This window comes from Nicotiana tabacum, chromosome 19, assembly GCF_000715075.1.
Source record: "Nicotiana tabacum cultivar K326 chromosome 19, ASM71507v2, whole genome shotgun sequence".
Classification (NCBI taxonomy): Eukaryota; Viridiplantae; Streptophyta; class Magnoliopsida; order Solanales; family Solanaceae; genus Nicotiana; species Nicotiana tabacum.
The window spans coordinates 151,717,075-151,738,655 of NC_134098.1; the positions used below are offsets into that span (position 1 = coordinate 151,717,075).

The 21,581-nt window shown below is 35.7% G+C and overlaps 2 protein-coding genes and 1 non-coding gene across 5 annotated transcripts; 1 reads left to right on the forward strand and 2 right to left on the reverse strand.

The window, feature by feature from the left end:
* Window positions 1–380: 380 nt before the first annotated feature.
* On the forward strand, window positions 381–501 carry LOC142174034 (small nucleolar RNA snoR130). Its single transcript, XR_012703393.1, has one exon. It is a non-coding gene; the product is annotated as a small nucleolar RNA snoR130 (small nucleolar RNA).
* Window positions 502–2,048: 1,547 nt separating this feature from the next.
* On the reverse strand, window positions 2,049–8,640 carry LOC107830770 (uncharacterized). Of its 2 annotated transcripts, none has more exons than XM_016658410.2 (6): window positions 8,278–8,640; window positions 6,681–6,911; window positions 4,831–4,937; window positions 4,593–4,655; window positions 3,837–4,001; window positions 2,049–2,890 (listed from the first exon to the last, which is right to left on the reverse strand). In XM_016658410.2, exons 2-6 carry the CDS (start codon window positions 6,880–6,882, stop codon window positions 2,519–2,521), a joined length of 909 nt encoding a protein of 302 aa, XP_016513896.1. In that variant the 5' UTR covers window positions 6,883–6,911; window positions 8,278–8,640; the 3' UTR covers window positions 2,049–2,518. The 2 variants fall into 2 exon arrangements, with proteins under 2 accessions (XP_016513896.1, XP_016513897.1); XM_016658411.2 differs by having other exon boundaries at window positions 6,681–6,849; window positions 8,278–8,521.
* A 4,622-nt stretch (window positions 8,641–13,262) lies between these two features.
* LOC107830769 (mediator of RNA polymerase II transcription subunit 27) lies at window positions 13,263–20,539 on the reverse strand. 2 transcript variants are annotated; one of them, XM_075238916.1, is made up of 2 exons: window positions 20,343–20,539; window positions 13,263–14,831 (listed from the first exon to the last, which is right to left on the reverse strand). In XM_075238916.1, exon 2 carries the CDS (start codon window positions 14,764–14,766, stop codon window positions 13,519–13,521), a length of 1,248 nt encoding a protein of 415 aa, XP_075095017.1. In that variant the 5' UTR covers window positions 14,767–14,831; window positions 20,343–20,539; the 3' UTR covers window positions 13,263–13,518. The 2 variants fall into 2 exon arrangements, with proteins under 2 accessions (XP_075095017.1, XP_016513894.1); XM_016658408.2 differs by lacking the exon at window positions 20,343–20,539 and adding an exon at window positions 19,910–20,173.
* Window positions 20,540–21,581: the final 1,042 nt, after the last annotated feature.

The following is a 21,581-nucleotide window of genomic DNA, read 5'->3' on the forward strand; positions in this document are numbered from 1 at the left end:
GTTATGTTTCTCTCTAATCTCTTCTGTTTTTTTGTCTTTCATCATTTTTTTGTTTCTCTGTGGTGCATTTGAATGGGGGTTGGGAAGATGGGGTTTGGTTTTAGGGGATTTTAATTTATTTTTAATTTCAAAGACACATTTGAGATAAACTCAAAAGAAAGAAAATCGATATTGATATGTGTTCCTTTTCCGAATTAACTTTCTGAGCAATTATCTAAAATTCGGATGTAGTTAACTTCCTCATCTTTTCAAACTCCGAAAATACTGTAGGAGAGTTTTTACAAAATTACTGAACTAAGATGTTCTAAAACAATGGTAGTATATGATTTCTGTTTTCGTGTGTGGATTTATTTTTTCCCATGGAGTTAATAAATTTTGTATCCCACTGATGAATCATTTAGTAATCTGAAATGTTACATCAATTAATTGGTGCTCCCTTTTAGAAAAAAAGGTTGAGGAACCATGTCATTTGCTATGTGGATACTAGGCATTCTGAGGGATACACATTTTTCATCCAATCTAATGGGAATATAGTTGGTTATTTGTTAATATGGAAGACTATTGGCAACCAAATATTTTAGATTGAAATTTTTTTCTGAAATTCTCTCTTCCAGTGCAAAAATGGAAAATTTTCAGAAAATATTGTTACTCAAGTGTCAATTTGTGCAAAGCTTAAAAATAGATATTATGTTTTAGGAGGAAACTACGCATCCATTTTCACATATTTAGACTGGTAGTGGTATTCACTTGTTAATTTGAAGGAGACTAGTTTCATTTCAATATGTGATCTTGCGAATACTATACGTGTATTTTCAAATGCTAAAGAGATTATGTGCCACAAAATCGAAATGGAGGGCGGTAATTCGGTATTTAACTCTTCGCATAAATGGCAATTTAAATTTGTTTGGGAAACTTTATTTCAACAACAATAACTACGTCTCTAGGGTTGACAATATGAATACTTGATATTTTCATTTAGCTCAACTCATATTATCATCATTAGCTAAATAAAATGAACATGCAAGTAAAAAAAGATAAATACATATAAATGATAGTACTACTACTGATAATAATAAATAAATAAAATTCTATCAAGTCTAAAACTTATTTTCAATTAGTAAGTATGACCTATATAGATTTTTCTCCTTCCATTGTGCGTTAGTCTGCACTGATTTTAATGTAGTAGGTCTTTTGAGACAACTTACTCCCGTGTGATTTTAGATTTACGGTGTCATTAATAGCTTCTCCCACCATAATTTTGCACCTATGACCGGTGCATCTGTAGGTCGACTCAGGATATAAACAAACTATCTCAAATGGCATTCTCTCATTTTATCTTCAACGTGTGCTATTTGAAACTTGTGACGAATGTGCTCATTTCTAATCTTATCTACCAAACATTCATTATCATATAATATAGTTGATCTTATAACTGTTCGAATTATCTTTCACCTTGGGAAATTTTATTCCAGGGCATAGAAAACAGTTTACTATCCCATCAAATGGATCTTCAATTACTCCCGCACCCTTGCTTATTGAAGAGAAGATTTCATTATATCATGTATAGCAATGATTTGCGAATGTAACTTGTACGCATCACGACTAGCCAACCAAATACTTTGTTATCTCCTAACTGCCCTCACTTAAGATAATTATGCTACACAAGTGGATAAAGGATCACCTAACCACCCACTAAACACTTGTTACCTCTCATCAGCGCACGTTTAAGATAATTCTGTCTATAAAGACTTACACAAGTGAGAAAAAAATCACCTAATAGTTTTTCGCATCTGCTGAAATTTGAGAAACCTTCTTACCTTCATACGTTTCAAAATCTTTCGGAATATCATTGTGAAGCAGGAGAAAGTTCATGCCTTTCAGGAAACTTATCTCCAGCTCTCAGGTATCCTTTTAAGTTCTTTAAAACATTTCCCATCTTTTAAAAGGTAAATTAAGTACATATAATTACACTTGTTTGACAAGAAAATATGACCAACCATTTGCTTTTGGGTGAATTAAAGGGCACAATTATTAAATGGTTGAAAAAGTGTTTCAAAGGGTCGAGAGGATTGCAAATCCTCATTGGAATATCAAGCAAACAGCACAAAAGCAACAACTTCATAGTATGTCAACGTACAAACAAACCCACCCAACAAATAGCCACACATTCAAGATGCTGCAGTAATTTGTAGTATCAGATTTTCCAAACTGCTTCTAATCCTACAGTCTGACATATATTTTTCTTTATTTACATAAAGGGTGAGGGGAAAGATAAATAAATGGCGAAATTGTAACATATCATACTCGCCACATAAGCTTTCTTCCCCATCGTGTCATCAAGTACAAGTAACCAAGCCAAGAATGAATTGCCTGAGCATATAGCCATACCACAGTGAAGTTACCTCGCATGTCAGTGGGTGTCGGTGCAGCTAAACTTAAAAGCACAAACGATGCAAGAAATGGAACCATGGCACGAGCAAATGCTGGGCTAACCCCTCCATCACTGGAGAGTAGCGTCTTAATTGTTGGATGCTGCCCCACGAGAAGCCTGGCTGACAAGCAGGCTCCAACTTCCATGACTATAATGGCCATTCTGTTGCTCATTTCCAGCGTACTGGGAAAAATACACAGATGAACCATGGCCATTGCCAGTTGAGAAACTTCTCTGTCCTTTATGCATGTCTTGAACTGTGGATCCTTCCTTTTCCCGTTGATCAGAACTACCAGAACCTGACGAGTTGCCAGAGTGAGTTGGAATAGTCGCTCCATATTTTTTGGCCTCGTCTGTTATACAGTCCATGTCATTGAGCTTTTTAGTATTCAGGAAACGGCCCCCAGTTCCCCTTGCCCTTCTCATAGCGTGTTGATGCCGAGATTCGTGCAAATATGGCTAACAAATAAAAACAGACCAATGTCAGTGTTATCAAAAAGCCTCTCAGAAACCAGTGACTACATAATGTAGGCACTAAACGCGTATGGAATCATTGATCTAATGTTATTCTCAACATAAATATAAAAGAGAAGTGCCTATAAAGCCACCTTTTGTTCATCATCACAAGGACTTTCACCTGTATAAGTTATTTCTGACACGATTAAGAGTGTTGGTTGGCTAGCGGTTCTTGACAAGCACACTTTTATCTGGACTTCGGACCAGCAATGTCAGCTTTAGACCTACGATCTCTTAAACTCCACGTGAATTTAGCGAAGAGTTCATACAAAATTTGTTTTATACTCAAAGAAAAGAACACAATGAAAACAAAAGATCTATATCCAATCGGTTGGTATAATGACTGAGTCGTCCTGCGACACTTGCATTAGGACCAGGGTTTGCTTGGAATCTTCTTACTTTGTCTACAGATTTGTATGCTGGGGTCAGTAGAGAACCTCCAGTGTTTTGAAAATAAAAGAAAACCTTGATTTGTCTTGTAATAGTAAGGGTCTAAATAAAGCGAAATGGACACTAACGATTCATATAGCAAACCCTAACTGATTGACGATTGAGGCGTAGAAGTTGCTACTGTTATTAATGACCCATTTCAAACTTTACTTTCCTAAGAGAGTCTCATCTTCTAAGCATTAGACTGCATTACAACTGTGTTAGCATTAAATCTTCATTTTTTTCAAAGGACTGTGGAACGATACTAGTTAACTAAGCCAATTATGAAGCAATATTGGGCATGTCTTCCGATTATAACTTCATATATTTACTAACACCAAAAACCTGAAAATTCAAGTGACATGAAGAATATGTCCAAAATAAGACGATTTAGGGCTGCTCCCCTTGGAGAAAAAAAAAACATATCTAGGACAGAAAGTGCTTCCCAATATGATTATACCTTTCTCGCTTTAATAGCTTTCTTTTCCAGCTCTGCTTTAGCTCTTATCTGTCTTCGCCTTAAAATTCCATGGTACTGTTTTGCATTCACGAAGACAGGTTCCTCTTCCATGTCAAGAGGCAAAGGCATTCGAGCATGATGAATTTCAAATAAGTGAGGATGTACCTGACAACAAACCACATTGTTATGTAATGTTTTGCTTTACCTATAATTTGCCTTCAAAGCAAAAGCATTTCAAACACAGCTGCAATTCAAGTGTGGAATAATACAATTTTAAAAGTGCAGAAGCTAAAGGCCAAAGGTTAGTACCATGTACAAATGCTCACAACTCCAAGGATCAATGAGGGTGAGAACTAAGTGCAATTTATTACAAACATAGCATGGGGTTAACAATCAAACAAGTATTCTTGAATAAAAGTAACCATTTGACAATATGATAACATGATTAGCAAATATCACATGGCAGCAATCCATCACTAACATATTACCCTCACATCCCGGAAAAACCAGAATAAAGCACCAATTTCTACTTGACAAAGATAGTGCTCAAGAAAAGTGCTACCGTTTATATCCAGACCGTAAATGCTATGGCAGCCACAGTACTATTTTTCACTAGTATAAACAATAAAGTGAGAGAACACAAACATAACACTAGCATTGACTACATAGACAAACGAGAAAGCACAAATTTCAAAGTTGATAGCATATAGTAAGTATTAGTATCTGCAAAAAGAGGAAAGAGTGATTTGTTCTTACAGGTGCCCCGTAAGTCATCATTCCGCCATACTGCAGATCTGGATATGGATATGACGTCAACATCTGCAGAAACAGGCAATTGAATAAATCTTTCAGAATGTAGTAGGCTACCAAATATGGAAAGAATGGAACCGGCAATTTGACTTCACCTGATGACGAGCATCTACACAACCAGCTAGATGTAATTGTGCACATTAAGCTGTGGACAAAGAGAAAGGGAAGAGGGAGGAAAACTTACAGCTGAATGACCTGTGAGTTCCTTCTGCTGCTCACCCATGATGGTGACAGTTGTGGATGTAATATGCTTGAGATGCTGCTTGTATTGCACGTTATTTCCTTTTGATCCTGAAAATGTAAATTACATCACTGATAAAAAGCCACATGCAAATTATGGTTTGGAAAAGGTAAAAGCAAGATAAACATTGTTAGTAGGCGGAGCCATAATAAACAAATAAATAGGCAAATATTCTGCTACGCACATCCTATAGGCATACAAATTTCAAACCAGAGTGAGATGACTCTTGGAACATCGGACCTAAACAACCAAGCTTTAATTGCAACTAGCTGATTTTGCCTCTTTGAATTCTACCTTTGCCTCTGTTGTGGTATACTCTAGCGAAGCCAGCATTGATTCTTAAAGATTGAACTTTGTTTAAACAAATCCATCTACATTTCTAGATGAATCTCGTTCTCTTTTTATCGCATAAATCATCATAGTGTCACACCTATGTACTGATGCATATTGAGATCTATGTACGACATATTCTAACCATCTCGTGCAGACTTTCCCCGTTTTATTCTCTAGGTATGCTACTTGCACCATCTATTGAATGTGATCATTTTAGATCTTGTCCAATCTTATAGTATAAACACATATTAGTCTTAACATTTGAATTTCTAAGGCATTAATCATGTGGATATGATGGGCCTTAGAGGCTCAACATTCATTCCATATAGCATTGCTGATTTTATAACCTGTCACACTTTAATTACATATCTTCCTACCACATAACACTCCTTGACAAGACTCCTTTTCAGCCATCCTATTTTATTATGGGTGTAAGAACTTTATGTAAAAGAAAATTATACTGAAAAGTTCAGCTTGATGTCCCTACTACTAAGATGCGTATTCAAATTCAGACATCTCAATTTTGAAAAGACAAACGCCCCCCAAGTCCCCATACTAGCTGGGACTGTTGCTGCAAGCAGAAAGTTACTCTTGATCTAGTGGTAGTAACTGCTGTTCTTTGCAGCACAAGTGAATATCCTCAGAATATTTTTTCTTTCGTACGTATTTGTTTTTCAATTTCTTTGTCCGGCTTATAATTATTAGTCTTGGACTACATATACATATTTGTATTTTTTTTCTCCCTTGCGCTTTTTTTCATTAAAGCCCACACTTTATTTGTACTTTGTGCTTAAAGCCCCAATGGACCTTAGAGCTTTTTTGCGCTTTTCGCCTATGATAACACTGCTTATCGGAGGAAACTATCATTCACTAAGGTGTTTAGAACCTCATCATCTTTATGGCTATCCCATAGCAGATCTACTAGATCTATCACCATTTACATAAAAGTCAGATAGCTTCCAAGGCTATTGGTTCAGCATCACTAGATTACCGAGTCAGTTCTGAAAGGAACATGTTCAGACAGAACACAAGTTGTAGATGGAGTGCTCCAAATTGTGAAGGTATAATACAAGAAACGGTAGATAGTTAGACCAACCGTGAATAATATGCAAGAAACTCGAACAATTGTCCCTTTCTTTACTATGATAATATCTGGACTACAGCAAAACATAAGAATATACATGGAGGTGGACAATAGTTGCAGAAACACACAGAGTTCGACTAGTTCTAGCTCAAGCTACATTAATCAGCTAAATGTGGTTGCAAGACATAGATTTCTGTGCTTCAACATCAAAATAGAGTACAATTCAGTGACTTCATTTCTAGTTTGGGAACTAACATTATCACCTTCTTTCAGGAATTATCATAAGAAGTCAGCGATGCCGTTGATTCATAAATCAGATGCAGGTAGAAACTAAGGGATGAAACAATCACACTGTAGTATGTAATATGGGAAATACCAGATTCTGTGGCTTGAGCATTTGTTTCTTTTTCCTCATTGCCACCTTCAGCATTCCCCTGGGCAACAGTATTTTCACTGACCAAAGACATCGTATTATCACCATAACCCTGCCACCATGGTTGCATTTGGGTAGTTGATTGTGAAGTAATTCGCAGCCCAGTCTCCAGCTGCCGGTCATCATGTTTAGCAATAGTAGGCATTATTAGACTCTGCTCCAAGTAATTATGATCTACTCAAAAATTTACAGTATAGACTCGGTTAGTAAGAACAGTTGATATCTCACAAAGCTGAATAATAGGAGCAATCCAACTTGGACAGATATCAAAACTCATCTTTTTGTGTCATGTTGAGTTAAAGACAGGAATCTCAAGCAACTACATGCTATCTGAAGCTTTGTCAACCAAATACATTCAATCACTTTAGTTTTTAAGTTTTTTACAACGTGAACTTAGTGTTGAAGCATTTAATAATTCTGGATATGATTTATGTCGGACTAATGTATTACTCTCTTTGTTCCGGTTTACGTGATAACATTTCTTTTTTAGTCCGTTCCAAAGTGAATAGCAGCTTTCTAAATTTGAAAATAATTTAACTTAAACTTTCAATTTTACACTTAATGAGATATATATTCCTATTTCCTGGGTAAGAGCGTGAAGTTAGCTTCTCTTTCAGATAGGATAGGGCATTAGTAGAATGGAATTCCCCTTATGTGGTATCTGAATCCTCCTCACTTCTTTCCTAGCGACTAGTTTCTCAAGGGAGCGGCTTGGTAAGCAAGCTATATTCAGAACGGTAAGTGAACTCTACTAGTTAAGTGGAAATCAAGATGACAAACTGCATAACCCTAAGGAAACCAGATTATGCAGATAAGGTATTAGAAAAGCCAAAAGCACAATCTGATTCACAAATAGGAAAGCTCATCTTTCTCTTTTTCCCCTTTGTTTAGTATTTCTGGTAGTTCTAAGCTTCAAGGTTTCAATCATGTCATATATTGGCTTTACAAACTATGGTTTACAAACTATGGTTCATTAACAGAGACTGTTTGAGTGGTAAACAAAAGATCTAACTACTTTACCTGCAATTAAACACAGCTTAAAATGATTGCATCTTAACACACCTAAACCTCAATTCCAATAAAAGAATTATCAACTAAGCATTAGAATTTCCCAGCAGTATGAAAAAACAATGATTTACATGATCCCAACAATACATCAACTCAAATGTTCTCATTGTTGTAACCTTTGTTAAGCATTAAAGTTCACCATTAAAATCACCAAGAAAAAAAACCCAACAATCAAATGAACACTAAGAATGCATAAATCAACCATTTTGCTCAGAAAAAACAGAAACCAAACAACAAGACAAATCCAATTTCCATTAACCATACTTCCCCTAATCATATTTCTTTCACTCAAAATTCAAACTTTTACCAATCAGAGCTCAACGACAAAAACTTTACCAATACATGAATTGGTTAGAGAAAAAAAATCCATTACCAATTAGAAGTGACCCAATTTAAAAACCCCAATTGGATATTCAAGAAAATATGGGAATTTAAAAATTGAAAAATAAAAACACATAAAGAGGAAACTTGCCTTCTTCTCTGGGGATGAGAGTACTTAAAGAAAGCTCAGAAATCTCACTTGTGTCTATACATACATTTAGAAAGCTAAAAAGCAATTTTTTGATAGCTAAATATTTTAAAGAGGATTATACATGCATCTATATATAGAATATATGTAGGCCTATATGTATAATTTATAATATAATTATGGAGAGAAAGTGGGAGTGGAGGGTGAGAGATTTCACTCTGTTCTTTCTTCTTTGTGGTCTTTTTTGTGGGGTTTTGGATTTTGGAATTTATGTATGTGTCACGCCAAAGTCGCTTTCCATGTCTCTGTTAAGGAAAAACTTTAGCTAATTCTGATTATTTACATTTTATTATGTTGTTGTGTGGTTGAATGACTAAAATGCCTTTGGCGGTAAACTGAAATACCTAACACACTTTTTTGGAACTTCTTAGACTTGGACTGGTTATAATGAATAATGAAAATAGAAAGAGGTTTTTAGGACCACTTACCAAACTTGTGGTTTAGTTAAAGTAACTCACACTTTTTCTTTTTGATGAAAATGATAATTATGCTAGTTTTTGCTAGCTAAATTTTCATAGGAATCCAACTTAAAGCTTTTCTTTTTTTAAATTTGAGTTCTCATAATAACTATAAAGATGATTTTGTTTGATTTACGTGTAAAAAATAAAAAGGTAAAAGAATCACTCGACATAATAAAAAAGTGACGATATTCTACTATTTTGCCTTAACAATGTTTAAAATACTTTATAAATTATAAGTATATAAGGTAAAAGAATCACTCGACATAATAAAAAAATAATGATATTGTACTATTTTGCTTTAATAATGTTTAAAATACTTTATAAATTATAAGTATATAGTAATTGTTAATAAATTATATGTAGTAATTGTTAAGAATGATTTTTTTGACATTTACCGTCAAACTCATAATACATCTCATTTTAAGAGTTTGAATTCAATCAAGACTCATAACGTACAATAACTCCGGTTAATATTTTGTTTTTTCATTGGAAAGGACAAAAATCATTACAAATTTGTTAACATAAAGGGCTAATTATTATGCCTACTCTTATGAGTATGTAAAATCGTTTTGAGCAAACCTCCAATGAGCTCATTTTAGGATATTTCTCATTCTTCCATTATTCACCTTTAAGTTTCTTATGTTAATGTATTAAATATCTATTTTATAATTTTAAAGTCAACCAAAGAAAAACAGTAAAAGAGATTCGAAGCCATCCTTATCTTTTATTTTTCATTTATGATAATAATAAAAAATGGAGTAGCTTGTTTTGTCAACGGATGGTGTCCATGATATTGGAGTGCATGACTTATCTTGAAAATCTAAATTAATATTCTTTTAACTAATTCTTTTCTTGATAAAATTAAAGTCAAATCCACTTAAGAGGATAATCATACAGAACAATAGAATCATACTTTTTCACAAAACATGATACAATTATATAAAGTGCTAGTTACAACAAAAATCTAGTGTAAGTTAGGTCCGGGGACGATAATATATACGCAATTTTATTCATATCTTGTGAAGGTATAAATTAAATATCGTTATAAAAAAGCCATGAATAGGATTAAGGTATTCTTTTATTTAATAATTTTCTTACATGGTAAACAAAATTTGATAAAAATCACACTTGTCATTTTACCCTTTTCGTTTTACTAGTATTATCCACTGGCCGCCCTCCCATATAAAATTTGTCCACTAAAATAGATTAGTACAAACCACATTAACAAAGATGTGATGAACTTTATTTATGCCAAAAGACTCGGTTATCCAATGCTATTTGGAGTTACTCATATCAATCTATTTAATTTGCTACACTTTTTTCCGAAAGTGCACGTTGACATTCCCTACATCTTATATGATATTTCTGTCAAAGTTAAAATTTTGAATATTCAAATAATAAATATTTTTACTATTATCCATTAGCCGGCCTAAAATAAAAGTTTGTCCGCCAAAGTAATAGTCTATTGGTCATAAAATTACAAAGAGAGCAACAAAGGATTATGGTGAAACGGATAGGATCTTTTTACCCTTGATTAAAGGTATAGGCTTTGAGCCTTAAGGAACGCTTCCTTCTTTAATGGACGTTACACGATGTCAAATTTGAATTAATCGAAGTCCTAATGTAAATATCAAATACCGAATATAAAAAAAGCTAAAAAGATAAAGGAAGAGATAGTAAGGTGGCTATAAGCTAACTATAAAGATGTGTTGATCTTTAATATACCAAAAGTACTCAAAACCACCCAATGCTTTTGTACTTACTCATCTCTGTCTAGACTGCTACACTTTCTTTTATCAAAAGTGCATATATATACATTGGAAAATTAGTTGTTTGAGTTTTGATAATCTTCATTCATATTGAGCATTTTTCAATTGCTAAGTCAATCAAGTAAACTATATGATGTGGAAAAAATAGCTATATCGAGTGGAATATGATAGATGGATGAGTTTTTGACCAAGTAATAAAAAATAAAAAAAAGACACAATAAAGGAACAAGCTAACCTATGTTAAACCCCTAAAATGACATAAACACTTTCTATTAGTTACTTGTCCTTTTTGGCTTAATCCTAAAATTTCACGGCAAGTAACTTCTCTATAACATATAATCAGGAATGGAGCTAGAGTTCAAGTTACGCATTCGATAAAATTCAATAATTTTAAGTCAAAAAATTATTTAGTATATATAAATAATTTATTCATAATTCAGTAAATTAATTTTCTAAATTAAAAATCTATAAATTTAAAATTCTGAATTTACATCAACGTTAATCAAATGATAAATCCTTGGTGAGTGATGTTGAATTGGACAATGAGATTACTTCTCCATACAAAAAGTCACCACTCACCAAAAAATCCTTAAGTCCCCACCTTTAGTTCCAAAACTTTGGAGCTAAGGTCAATCTCGTAATTAAGCCACATCAAGAGTGGCAAACTAGTCAAAACAATAGTATCATAAGCATGATTAGTAATCAAAGACCATGCTTAATTAATTAATGGGCATTTGAAAAGCAGTGAGGCCACCTTTTTGTTGGAGGCAACAACGTGTCAGGCCCGTAATGAAATGAGCTTGCTTTGTGGGGTCCACTGTTTGGTGTTGGATACGTGGTTCATTCAGCTAAAAGCAACAGTTAATGGTGTTGGTGGAGGATTTAACGGCGTGGTCGCCGTTTAGTAGACGGCGTTTTGTCGTGGTCCTAGGTAGCATCATCGGCAGTCACATGAGTCGCACGTGACAACAGGCGGCTTTCACTGTTAGTAGGACACGTGGTCGGACATTGTAAGTGTTGAAGAATCGGACAGCTCATTCCTCGTCAATAATATTGTGGAATATACCCAAATTCGAAGTGAGAAGTTCATTTTCGAGAAAAATGTTTAATTTGGCTCCGGACAATTAAGATCCCTTTTGGACATTAAATTTTTTTTCCCTTTTAAAAAAAAAAAACTATTTTTTTTCGAAATCAACATTTATTAATAAAATTTTCAGTTTTCACTTTAAAATTTTCAAATATCATTTTCACTTTAAAATTTTTTTTACCCCTATTTTAGAATTTTACAATTCTTATATCCAAACGCCCACTAAATATTGAGCAACTTAACCTTCGTTAAACTTTTGTCAAATATTGCACTTTTCAATTGAAAAAAGATAAATCGTTATAATGGGCGTGCTAATCGTTATTAGAAGTAAGTTCACAACAAGAGGGAAAATCGTGCTAATCCTTTACATAAATTTGTCGCTACTGTAGCTTTCTGAAAATTGTACTGTCCTTTGAAAGAATTTTCAACCTTGCTTGTGGACGATTGAAAGAAAATCAGTAAGGAAGTAGACCCTCCTGCTGGCCAAGGAATTTTGCATTGACATTCAATATTAGAAGATGGTAGCACACTGTAACTTGTGGTAATTCCCTACTTGACACTTAAATATCAATTTTAAGAATGTAACAGGCAGTCGAATTGTTTAAAATGATGGTCTCCCTATATGCTATTCCTTGGAATATCTTATGGTGATTTATAATATTTGCTGGTTGTAAAAGCCTATGGGTATCGAGCCTTTGAGTTGTTTAAAGAATTCCTCATGTTAGAAATCATTCTTGACGAAATTCCTACATAAATATATTCATTGTTCAACACAGAAAGGGGAATCTGGGAATTGTTAACAGTGGACTTGTGAATGTGTGCAATACAAAGGATTTATTCTTCTTGGTGGGTCTCATTTGAACGACTAGCTACCTATTTAATCATATTATTTGTTTTTATTCCAAACACAATCAGAGATCCGGGACTCACTTTAGGAAAGGATTTATTTCTCCTCAAAGTAGGTGTTTGCTCCACATAACGAACAGGTCGAGGTCGAGGGGCCCCACTACTAAGCAAGGGTCAACATTTTAAGCGGGGGCCTCTGTCAACATACTTTTATCTTATGTGCCTACCTATTCAGCCAAGAGCTTTAGATCTTCTTACTACAAGATATTTTCAAGAGCTTTCGAAAGTTTCATCATCCAGTTCAACAAGGTTCTTTTACCAGATGTCCCGCACAAATAGGTTACTGAGAAGAATCAGTCTGGTGTTTCAGTTTTGGGCTGAAAGAGTGTAAAAAGAGTTTGTGAGCTTACCTACAATGATTGAGGAGCTGCTACAATCGAGTATGTTGGAAAGCTACCATTTCAAACCAGGCTCAATTGAAAATGGAACTTTCTGGTTCGGCTGAGAAATACATTGCACTAAACAACTAGGCCTCTAAGAAAGCATCGATTTAAAACTTCTCCCCAAGAGGAGAGCACTAAACAACTAGGCCTCTAAGAAAGCATCGATTCAAATTTGATGTTCCAACTTACGACTATGGATGAATAAAAGTTGAACATGGAAAATTGTTCGAATCGATAAGATGTGGATTTCGAATGCTACATGCTACTTTTTAACCAGAGTGGATGAGGTCCTTTGCTTTTTTTGGTTGAAAAGAGGTCCAAATTGTAAAAAAAACTATAAATTTGACATTTCTAGATACAATCTTCAAGATCAGGATGGTCAGAAAGGGAGCAAAAGCTACACTTTTCCAACAAGAGAAAGGAACTTAAATGCAGGAAAACAAAATACAAATGCTGCTACTATGGAAAGAAAGTACAAAAGCTGCTACTATCTGGTTGGGAAGAGGTCCAAATTGTTGAAGATAGATTTGGAATTTCTTTGTGGAATGTTCCAGATCAGGTATCAGAAGGCTGATTTTCTATGCTTCCTCAGAAAAGCAGTCGATATGAAAACCCTGAGTAGAATCCACACTTAGGTCCTCTTTTGAGACAGACTTTGACAAGAATTTTCCAGCACAAAAATTCCGGTAAGGGCGATTCACAGGAGGCAGTAGCATTGCAGACTCTTTGTCCATTGATAGTAGCCGGCTACACTTGCTGCAAACTTTTGAGAACAAAGTTTGGTAACTGCAGACCCAGAGCAGCAAAGAAAGCAAGGCTGTCTCGGTACCGACACCTGTAAAATGCTGTAAAGCCATAGCAGCATGCTCCGTGATGTGCCTAAATACATGATGAACTGAAAATCCCCTCGCATGTACATAGCTACCACCCTCGTCTGGCGAGAAGAATGCTACAGCATCAGGATCCAATGAACCGGCAGGGGAAACTGATACTATGGCTCTAAAAACAGAAGGTATCAACAATTCGATTATAGCAACCTTGTCTGGAACAACATCATCAGATGATCCTTGTCTTAACGTTGTCGTGCTTTGGAAAGTATTATCTTTCGATAATTCAATAGAATTTTCACTGGTCGAAGAGGGCAACGAGGTAGACCGCTTTAACCAATCCAAACGCTGGTAGGAGAAAGTTGTTACATTTGGAACCTCCTTTTTCAGATGTGTCAAAACTTCAGACACTGTTTCCAGTTCACAAGTTTCTTCTTGATCACTTGACGGAGGACCACAAAGTTTCTTTGTAGCACCCTCCTCACCAGCATTGGTGAGGAGGTGTGGGAAAAATCGTCGTTTCTGATCATTAAAGGCCTTGAGGGCTAACCTGGTCCTATCAACTGCAGATGCACCAGCCTGACCAGCAAGTTGTCTCTTCCATGCATACGCAACAACAGCACCATCGGGACAAACCAAGGGCATGTGGAGGCCCCACGAATTACTTCGTGATCGAAGGGAATCATCGAGGACACCAGAATCTTCCAACTGCCTTCCAACAGAGCGAAGGTCTTGTAGGTGTTGTCTCATAGAAGCTTCTTCTTTGAGGATAAGATGCAAAGGTTTAGAAGAGTGTTGTGGCTGAGCCGCCACAAATAGGGCTTCCAGAAGCCGATCTGCGCCAAGTCTGATATCAGCTATGAGTCTACTCGCCTGCCCCAGACGCTCCAGTGCCATTGCCACCTGCTTCGGTGGCGCATCTCTACTTGCCTGGCTGGACTCTGCCCCTGAAGCTCCTGGTCCCGCCGACGTGTGTGGTTGTGGTGTTGGTTGCTGCATTTTTGTATGTCTGAACCTTGGGAGGTTTTAATGTTGGCGATTATAGCCCCCGTGGATGAGGTGTTCTATTTTTGTTTTTATAAAAGGAGAAGTGAGTGAGAGTCAACCTTAACCAGTAACCATAAAAACCAGTTCAAAACCTACATTTCATTAAATCATATTTCAAAAGTTTCAATGGTCACCTCAACACAACTCATTTTGTCACCACTTGGGCTCGAACATGCAAGTAATGTCTGATATCGTGCTTCAGAGCTAAAATTCTGACCAAGTGCCCCATAAAACTAGGAACATGTACATAAAGTAGTGAAACAAAACAAAAATTAACCAAAGCAGCAAGCTAGGAGGATGTGCGAGTGACTGTAGCCTCCTTTTCCACTTTGAAGAAGGAGACTGTTCATCACTCAACTTTATAAGACAACTGGATACAGCAAACAATCACTCAGTATTTTCTGTAATCCTTCTGTCCAATTGTACGGTATCAACAAAATACTCCCAGGATGGGAATGCAAACGATTTTTACAGCTATTGCATATTCCAAAAGATAACAGTAAGAGGCTGTCCGAGTGATTGTAGCCTCCTTTTCCACTTTGAAGAAGGAGACTGTTCATCACTCATGTATTGTCGGAAAACAGGATACAACAAACAATCACTTGATATTTTCTGCATTCCTTTTTGTCCAATAGCATTGTACGAACAAAAGACCCACAAAGTGGAAAAGCAAAGAATTCCTACAGCTATTCCATATTCCACAAAATTATGCAGCGGCGCAAAGAGGATGTGTGAGTGTAGCTTCATTTTCCACTTTGAAGGAAAATGTTCATCACTCACATGTTGTAGGGCAACAATATACAGCAAACAATCACTCAATATCTTCCGTAATCATTTTTTACCAGACTATAGGGGATTTGATGTGAGCTATCCATCTTGATATGCAATCACAGCAAAGTTTGCGAAGTACATATATTGTTTAAGTTAAATGGGGAAAGGATTTTCCTTGTCTATCAAAAAAAGTAGCAATGATGGGAATAATGTCTTCGAAGTTTCAATGCTTTGTGATTCAGGAAAGTCTCTCCGTCGAGACAGGAATTTTCTAGCTTTTACTGATGTAGATTGATAAATGGAATCCACTATACTGCTGTTTTATAAAGCTTATACAGCGAAGTTCTTTCACAAAGGAAAGAGAATGTGTCGTATATCTTTTTTTATCCTATATCCTTTTCACTCCATCCTATTGCTCATTGTGGAAGACTATCTTCAAAAGTTTGGAGAACTGTAGTGCAGAAGAAGCCAAGGTATCCTCGATACTGTAGATTGAAAATATTAAACTTTCTAAAACAGTTCTCCTATTTTAATGATAAACAGTGAAAGTATTTGGTTGACCAAATAAAAGACGATAAATATTGAAAAATAGTTAAAGTCCCACAACAGCAGCCAAAACCAACACCCCAGAGCACATCTGGAAAATATACTAATTCATGTCAAACTGGTTGTGAAACAACATTGACAAGAAAGTGAATTGTGGACAACCAAAGAGGAAAACACATTAGAAGAGATAGAAACCTAAGTTTCTTAGGTTTTTGGGAGGATGAAACAACTATAAAGAAATGTATAAAGAGAGAAACATTCAGAAATGACTAAAAAGCATCACCACAGAAAACACACAAGCCTTTCTAGGTGGACGGACTTCCAGAATAATTACTCAATTAGAATTATTTCCAATTCCTGCTACAGAAACAACTCTCCCCATCTAATACTAATGTAGTTGTATCTTCTAGTCTATCAAAACTTCACACCTTCAACATTACAGCTCCGACTCAGCAAATCCTTCATTCGCTTTCCACCCAGTGAACGCTCATCGTAAGAGATACAGAAGGCAAGGGATGAGATGATGTGTAATGGTGCCTCGGGTTGGAGGCAAGGAGAAAGGTCAAAGCATAAATGACCAGAGCTTAGAACCTCCGGAAACGTATGCCCAACAGAGATTTACCGCGAAAGGCATGTGCTATAGCACACAAACATATGGGAATTAGGTGGAATTCTAGTTTTATGTCCGTTAAACGCCAAAAAATAAGGAATTGTTATAGAGGGGCTGTGACTGTGGTTCCTTAGGTTGTATTTGATGTCCCGGAAAAATTTCATAGCCTCCTATCTCATTAGAAGGAGAAAGAAAGGACTATGAATCACCAGAAGCCACCAAGAAGAGATAAACTATAAGTTATAACTTGCACTTGTTTTCCTACCTTTACTTGATAAAAAAAAAGGTGCACGCGTTGTTGGCTTCCACTGGTAGGCCATCCAACTTATTGTTATCTTTCTAAACAAATGTGACTTCTTCTCGAACAACAAACCATAAATGAGTATACAAAGTCAAGAGAACAATGACGTTATATTTGTCTAAATTCAGAACATGTCTATATTCATTGAACTTAAGTAGCTACAGAAAGTTTATAGGATAAGATAAGATAGTATTTTTTTAATTTTATTATGGGTATTACTGTCCTATCACATGAATGTAGTATATTAGGAATGTGGAGACAAGCTTAGTTTAATAGAAGAAGTAGCAGTCAACGGGTAACCAAATACAAATAAATTCGCCTCTTAACAGAATAAAGAGAATACACAAGCTTTTCTAAGCAAAGGAACATTCAAGAAAACAACACCCAGCAAGGATATGACAATAAGGAACAACTGAACTCTTCCCATCTAGTACAAGTTGGCTTATAGTTTTTAGTCTATCACAAAGTTCCTAATTTCCACATCAGCACTCCAACAAACAAATCCCAGATGTGCTGTCCATCCACTTAACCGCCACTCATAAGCAACATGACAGGGGTGAGATAATGTGCACGGCACTCTGGGGTAGGGACCAAAAGAGAAGCAACAGGTTTAAATGGTCATAGATTACGATTAGTACCTTCTGTAAAAATGACTAAATAGAGATGTAGGGTTATCATAGCCTGCATTCTCATCGGGAAGAGAAAGTAAGGGACTATGAATCACCACAAGATGTAGGATACCAAGGAGAAACAAACTAATAGGTTATCGTTTGCATGTCTTCTTGGTGTCCAATGTTTAAAGAAAATTAAAAAAAAAACACCAGGGAAGGCACAAAAAAGCACAAGCAATCCACTTAACAGTCCAAAAGTTCATAAGCATAAAAAAGCTTGTCCTAGATGTGATGTGCATCCACTTAACTGCCAATCATCAGCAATATGACCGGGATGAGACAATGTGCATGGCACTCTGGGTAGCGGCCAAAAGAGAGGTAAATGATCATAGAGATGTAGGACTATCGTTTTTTAATAACCAGAGATGTAGGGCTATCGTAGCCTACATTCTCATTGGAGGAGAAAGTAGGGGACTGTGAATCACCACAATATTTAGGATACCAAGGAGAAACAAAGTAATAGGTTATAATTTGCATGTCTTCTTGGTGTCCATTGTTTAAAGAATATAAAAAAAGCCATCAAACTTTCCTGAACCACACAAAGGACATAACTTGGTCCCACAGAAACCAAAAATGGGTATATAATTGTATAGAGGTGTTAGCTTTAATGCACCTCCTGAGATTAGACTATTTTGATGTCCATCACTAGAGTGTGCAGTCTGAAGGTTGATTCCCATGCAATATATTCTGTTTGGGTATATGTTGTCAAAGGCTCATTTGAGGCGCGCTTAAGCCCTAAAGCTCAAAAAAGCTCAGGGTATGCGCTTCACCTCACTTAGGTTGCGCTTTAGTGTATGCAAGGTACTAAGGCCCACGCCTTATTGCCCAATAAGTTCTATCTTGAATAGAGTGGTACAAAGATATTGGTTAAAAGATATTATTAATTTTTAAGGAAATCATTATGAGTGAAATTGTTAGCTTTTTTTCTTGCATTACATATATACTTTTATTTTTTTTCTTCGTTGCGCCTTTTCTAACTAAAGCCCACACTTTAATTGCGCTTTGCGCTTAAAGCCCTAATAGACCTGGATCGCTTTTTAGCGCTTTTCACCTTTGACAACACTAAAACTGAGCTGTTCAAGGTAGGAGGAAGCCGCCAGTCATTAGCTTATCTATAAATAAGCAATTCAAAGTTAGAAAATGGGTATTGGGCAATGTTGCCTTCCTACTCATCCTATGCAGCAAAAAGGGGAAAATGAATCGCCACCGATACTCGTTTGTCACCAGGAAGAAACAGATGAGCTATTAAATGCTTATGTCATTCTTCACTAATGGTCAAGAGCTTGCTAGGCTTTTAACCTCCCTGTGACCATGATCAATAACCCAACAAAAAGTTTACTAGAGCAAATTCTGACTGGATAATTCCAAAGTGATTCGAAGATGACACACTAGGTAACTAAAGTTCCCCTATCAATGTGTATCACTGCCGACACTGAAAACTTCTGCTAAATATCTATTCATTGCAGGATGCATATCTGCATCTGCAGGAACTAGCTGATCTTTTTAACAAAGTAATCTTTTCTTTGGCAACTTTGTGCATAAGGAAATTACACCAGACACAAATGAGTGAAAGCAATTAAGAAAGGTGGAGGCGGACAGACACGGACTAAAGAATACTCCAGGTTTCCTCTTTTCCCCGATAAATCTAAAAAGCTAATCGGGCTAGTATTAGGTTTAAGCAAACCCCTCAGAGAACTTGCCCCACCATCCTTGCAGGAAAAAAAATTAAAAGGAAAACTATGAAATTTTTTGTATTTCAAGTATTTATCACTGAATTCAAGTCTCTTCATAAAACAAATCACTGAATTCAAGTCTCATCGGTCAATAAGGGATTCAGCAGAAAATTTCATGCATATTTTCCCCGACCATAAAGTTGACTGCTTGGGCAATATAAGTAATATAATAAGTAGGCGCTGAGCATAATGTTGATGTTTTTTTATCAGACAAGTAAATGTTATTCAGTAAAAAAACAGCTTAGTGCAGTAGAGCATAATCTTGATGCCACAAGCAATATCTAGGCCAATACACTTTATGTTGTAATCCATTTTTATCAAAATAATAGCAAGTCATTCAAATAGTTCAGATGATGAGGGGTAGCTACTCATGATACAAACTGCAATACGCATATTCCAACCTACAAAGTCACCAATGTCACGGGAAATATTTTTAAAAAAAAATAGAATTCGTGAGCGTCACCTTATGATTATCCCCGTGTACATGTAGAGAATGTTTCTTTATCAAAGATGGCCTGCTTGAGAGAACTTAAAGAAGTCTTCTTCTCTTTTTCTTGATTAATAGTGTAAATATCACTCTAGATCTGTCTAAACTCTAAAAGGAAGAGGATGAAAGCTTAAATCAAACTGTGAAGAGGAACTAAGGGACACGCTACACAGAGGAGCGTCAACCAGGGTTTGAGGAAAAGCCCATACCTAAATACTTACACTATTTTGTAAGTCGGCCTCTTTATTTCGTCTTTTCTCAATCTCTTTAAACGTCTCTAACCCTTAAGCATACTCGAGAATAGTGTCCATGAAAAGAATATTTTAAATTAAAAATAGTTTAAATTAATTAATTATGAATTTTAAAAGGGGAAATAGTAAAAGAAATGGAGGAAAGTTGTAACCTTTACCTAAATCGGAGTAGTGGACGGCGGCGATGAGCTGAGGAATCAGTAATATGGCAGATGACGGAGGTTGATTTGGGAATTTCGGACCATCGTGGCTGATTTTCGAAACCCTAATGCGATGTTCACAGAGAAGTAGAAATTAGAGTCTTAACCCGTTTTTGAGTTGTTTACTATTCCCCGTTTCAACCGGTTTGTTTTGGTTTAGCTTTTCGAAAATGGTTTTTCATAAATACTGCCTTGCTCGTCGCGTTCGCATATTTTATCCTTTTAATTTAAAATAGAGTTACTATAGGACAAAATAGTCTTTTAATTATTTTTTTAATATTTAAGAATACAAATCAATTAAAATTTGAAATTTTCCTTGTTTGAACTATCTAAAAAAATTTAATATTTAGAAATTTAAAATTTTGTAAGATTTAACTATATATAAAAAAATTCTATATTTGATTGATATACAACTTCTTCCTTAAAGTTTGCACATTTAATTTTGCTTTTTTCCCGACAAAGGAAATCTTCTACTTTCTTTTATTTCTTAAGGTACAAAGCTTACGGGCACATACCCACATACAAATGCATTACCTATTATGAAATTATTATATTGTGGATATTCATTCATTACTCCGCTATAGATAATCTTCCTGAAAAAGATTATCCATTTAGTACTCTGTTGAAGTTTATCTACAAGCAGCTGATGCAGGCAGGTTGCAAGCAACTCAATGAAATAATTTGCAGCAACTTCTTATTAAACAGGCAGGTTGCAAGCTATTAGCCCAAACAATTCGATTAAGGATGTAATTCCCAGATTATCCTATATAGGTTATTCGCCTTGATAATCCTGGAGAATTCTCATCTCAATCTTTTGATGATTACTGTCTATCAGTTGGGATAAAAGTTGAACATCCTGTAGCTTATGTTCATACTCAAAATGGCATTGCAGAGTTATTTATTAAACGCCTGCAATTGATAGCAAGACCACTACTTATGAAAATAAAATTGCCCACTACTGTTTGGGATCATGCTATCTTGCATCCAGCATCACTTATCCGTCTCAGACCGACACATTATAATAAATATTCTCCGTCACAATTAGTTTTTGGTCATGAACCAGATATTGCCCATCTATGAATTTTTGGATATGATGTATATGTGCCAGTAGCACCACCACAGCAAAGTAAGATGGGCCCACAGAGAAGGTTAGGAATATATGTTGGGTTTGAATCACCCTCTATTATTCGCTATCTT

Coding starts and splice junctions, on each gene's coding strand:
- LOC107830770 (XM_016658410.2), bottom strand. CDS start 6,882: ATGCCTACTATTGCTAAACATGATGACCGGCAGCTGGAGACTGGGCTG. Junction 4,938..6,680: donor TGCTCAAGCCACAGAATCTG/GTATTTCCCATA, acceptor TTACATTTTCAG/GATCAAAAGGAAATAACGTG. Junction 2,891..3,836: donor AAGCTATTAAAGCGAGAAAG/GTATAATCATAT, acceptor TTTATTTGTTAG/CCATATTTGCACGAATCTCG.
- LOC107830769 (XM_075238916.1), bottom strand. CDS start 14,766: ATGCAGCAACCAACACCACAACCACACACGTCGGCGGGACCAGGAGCT.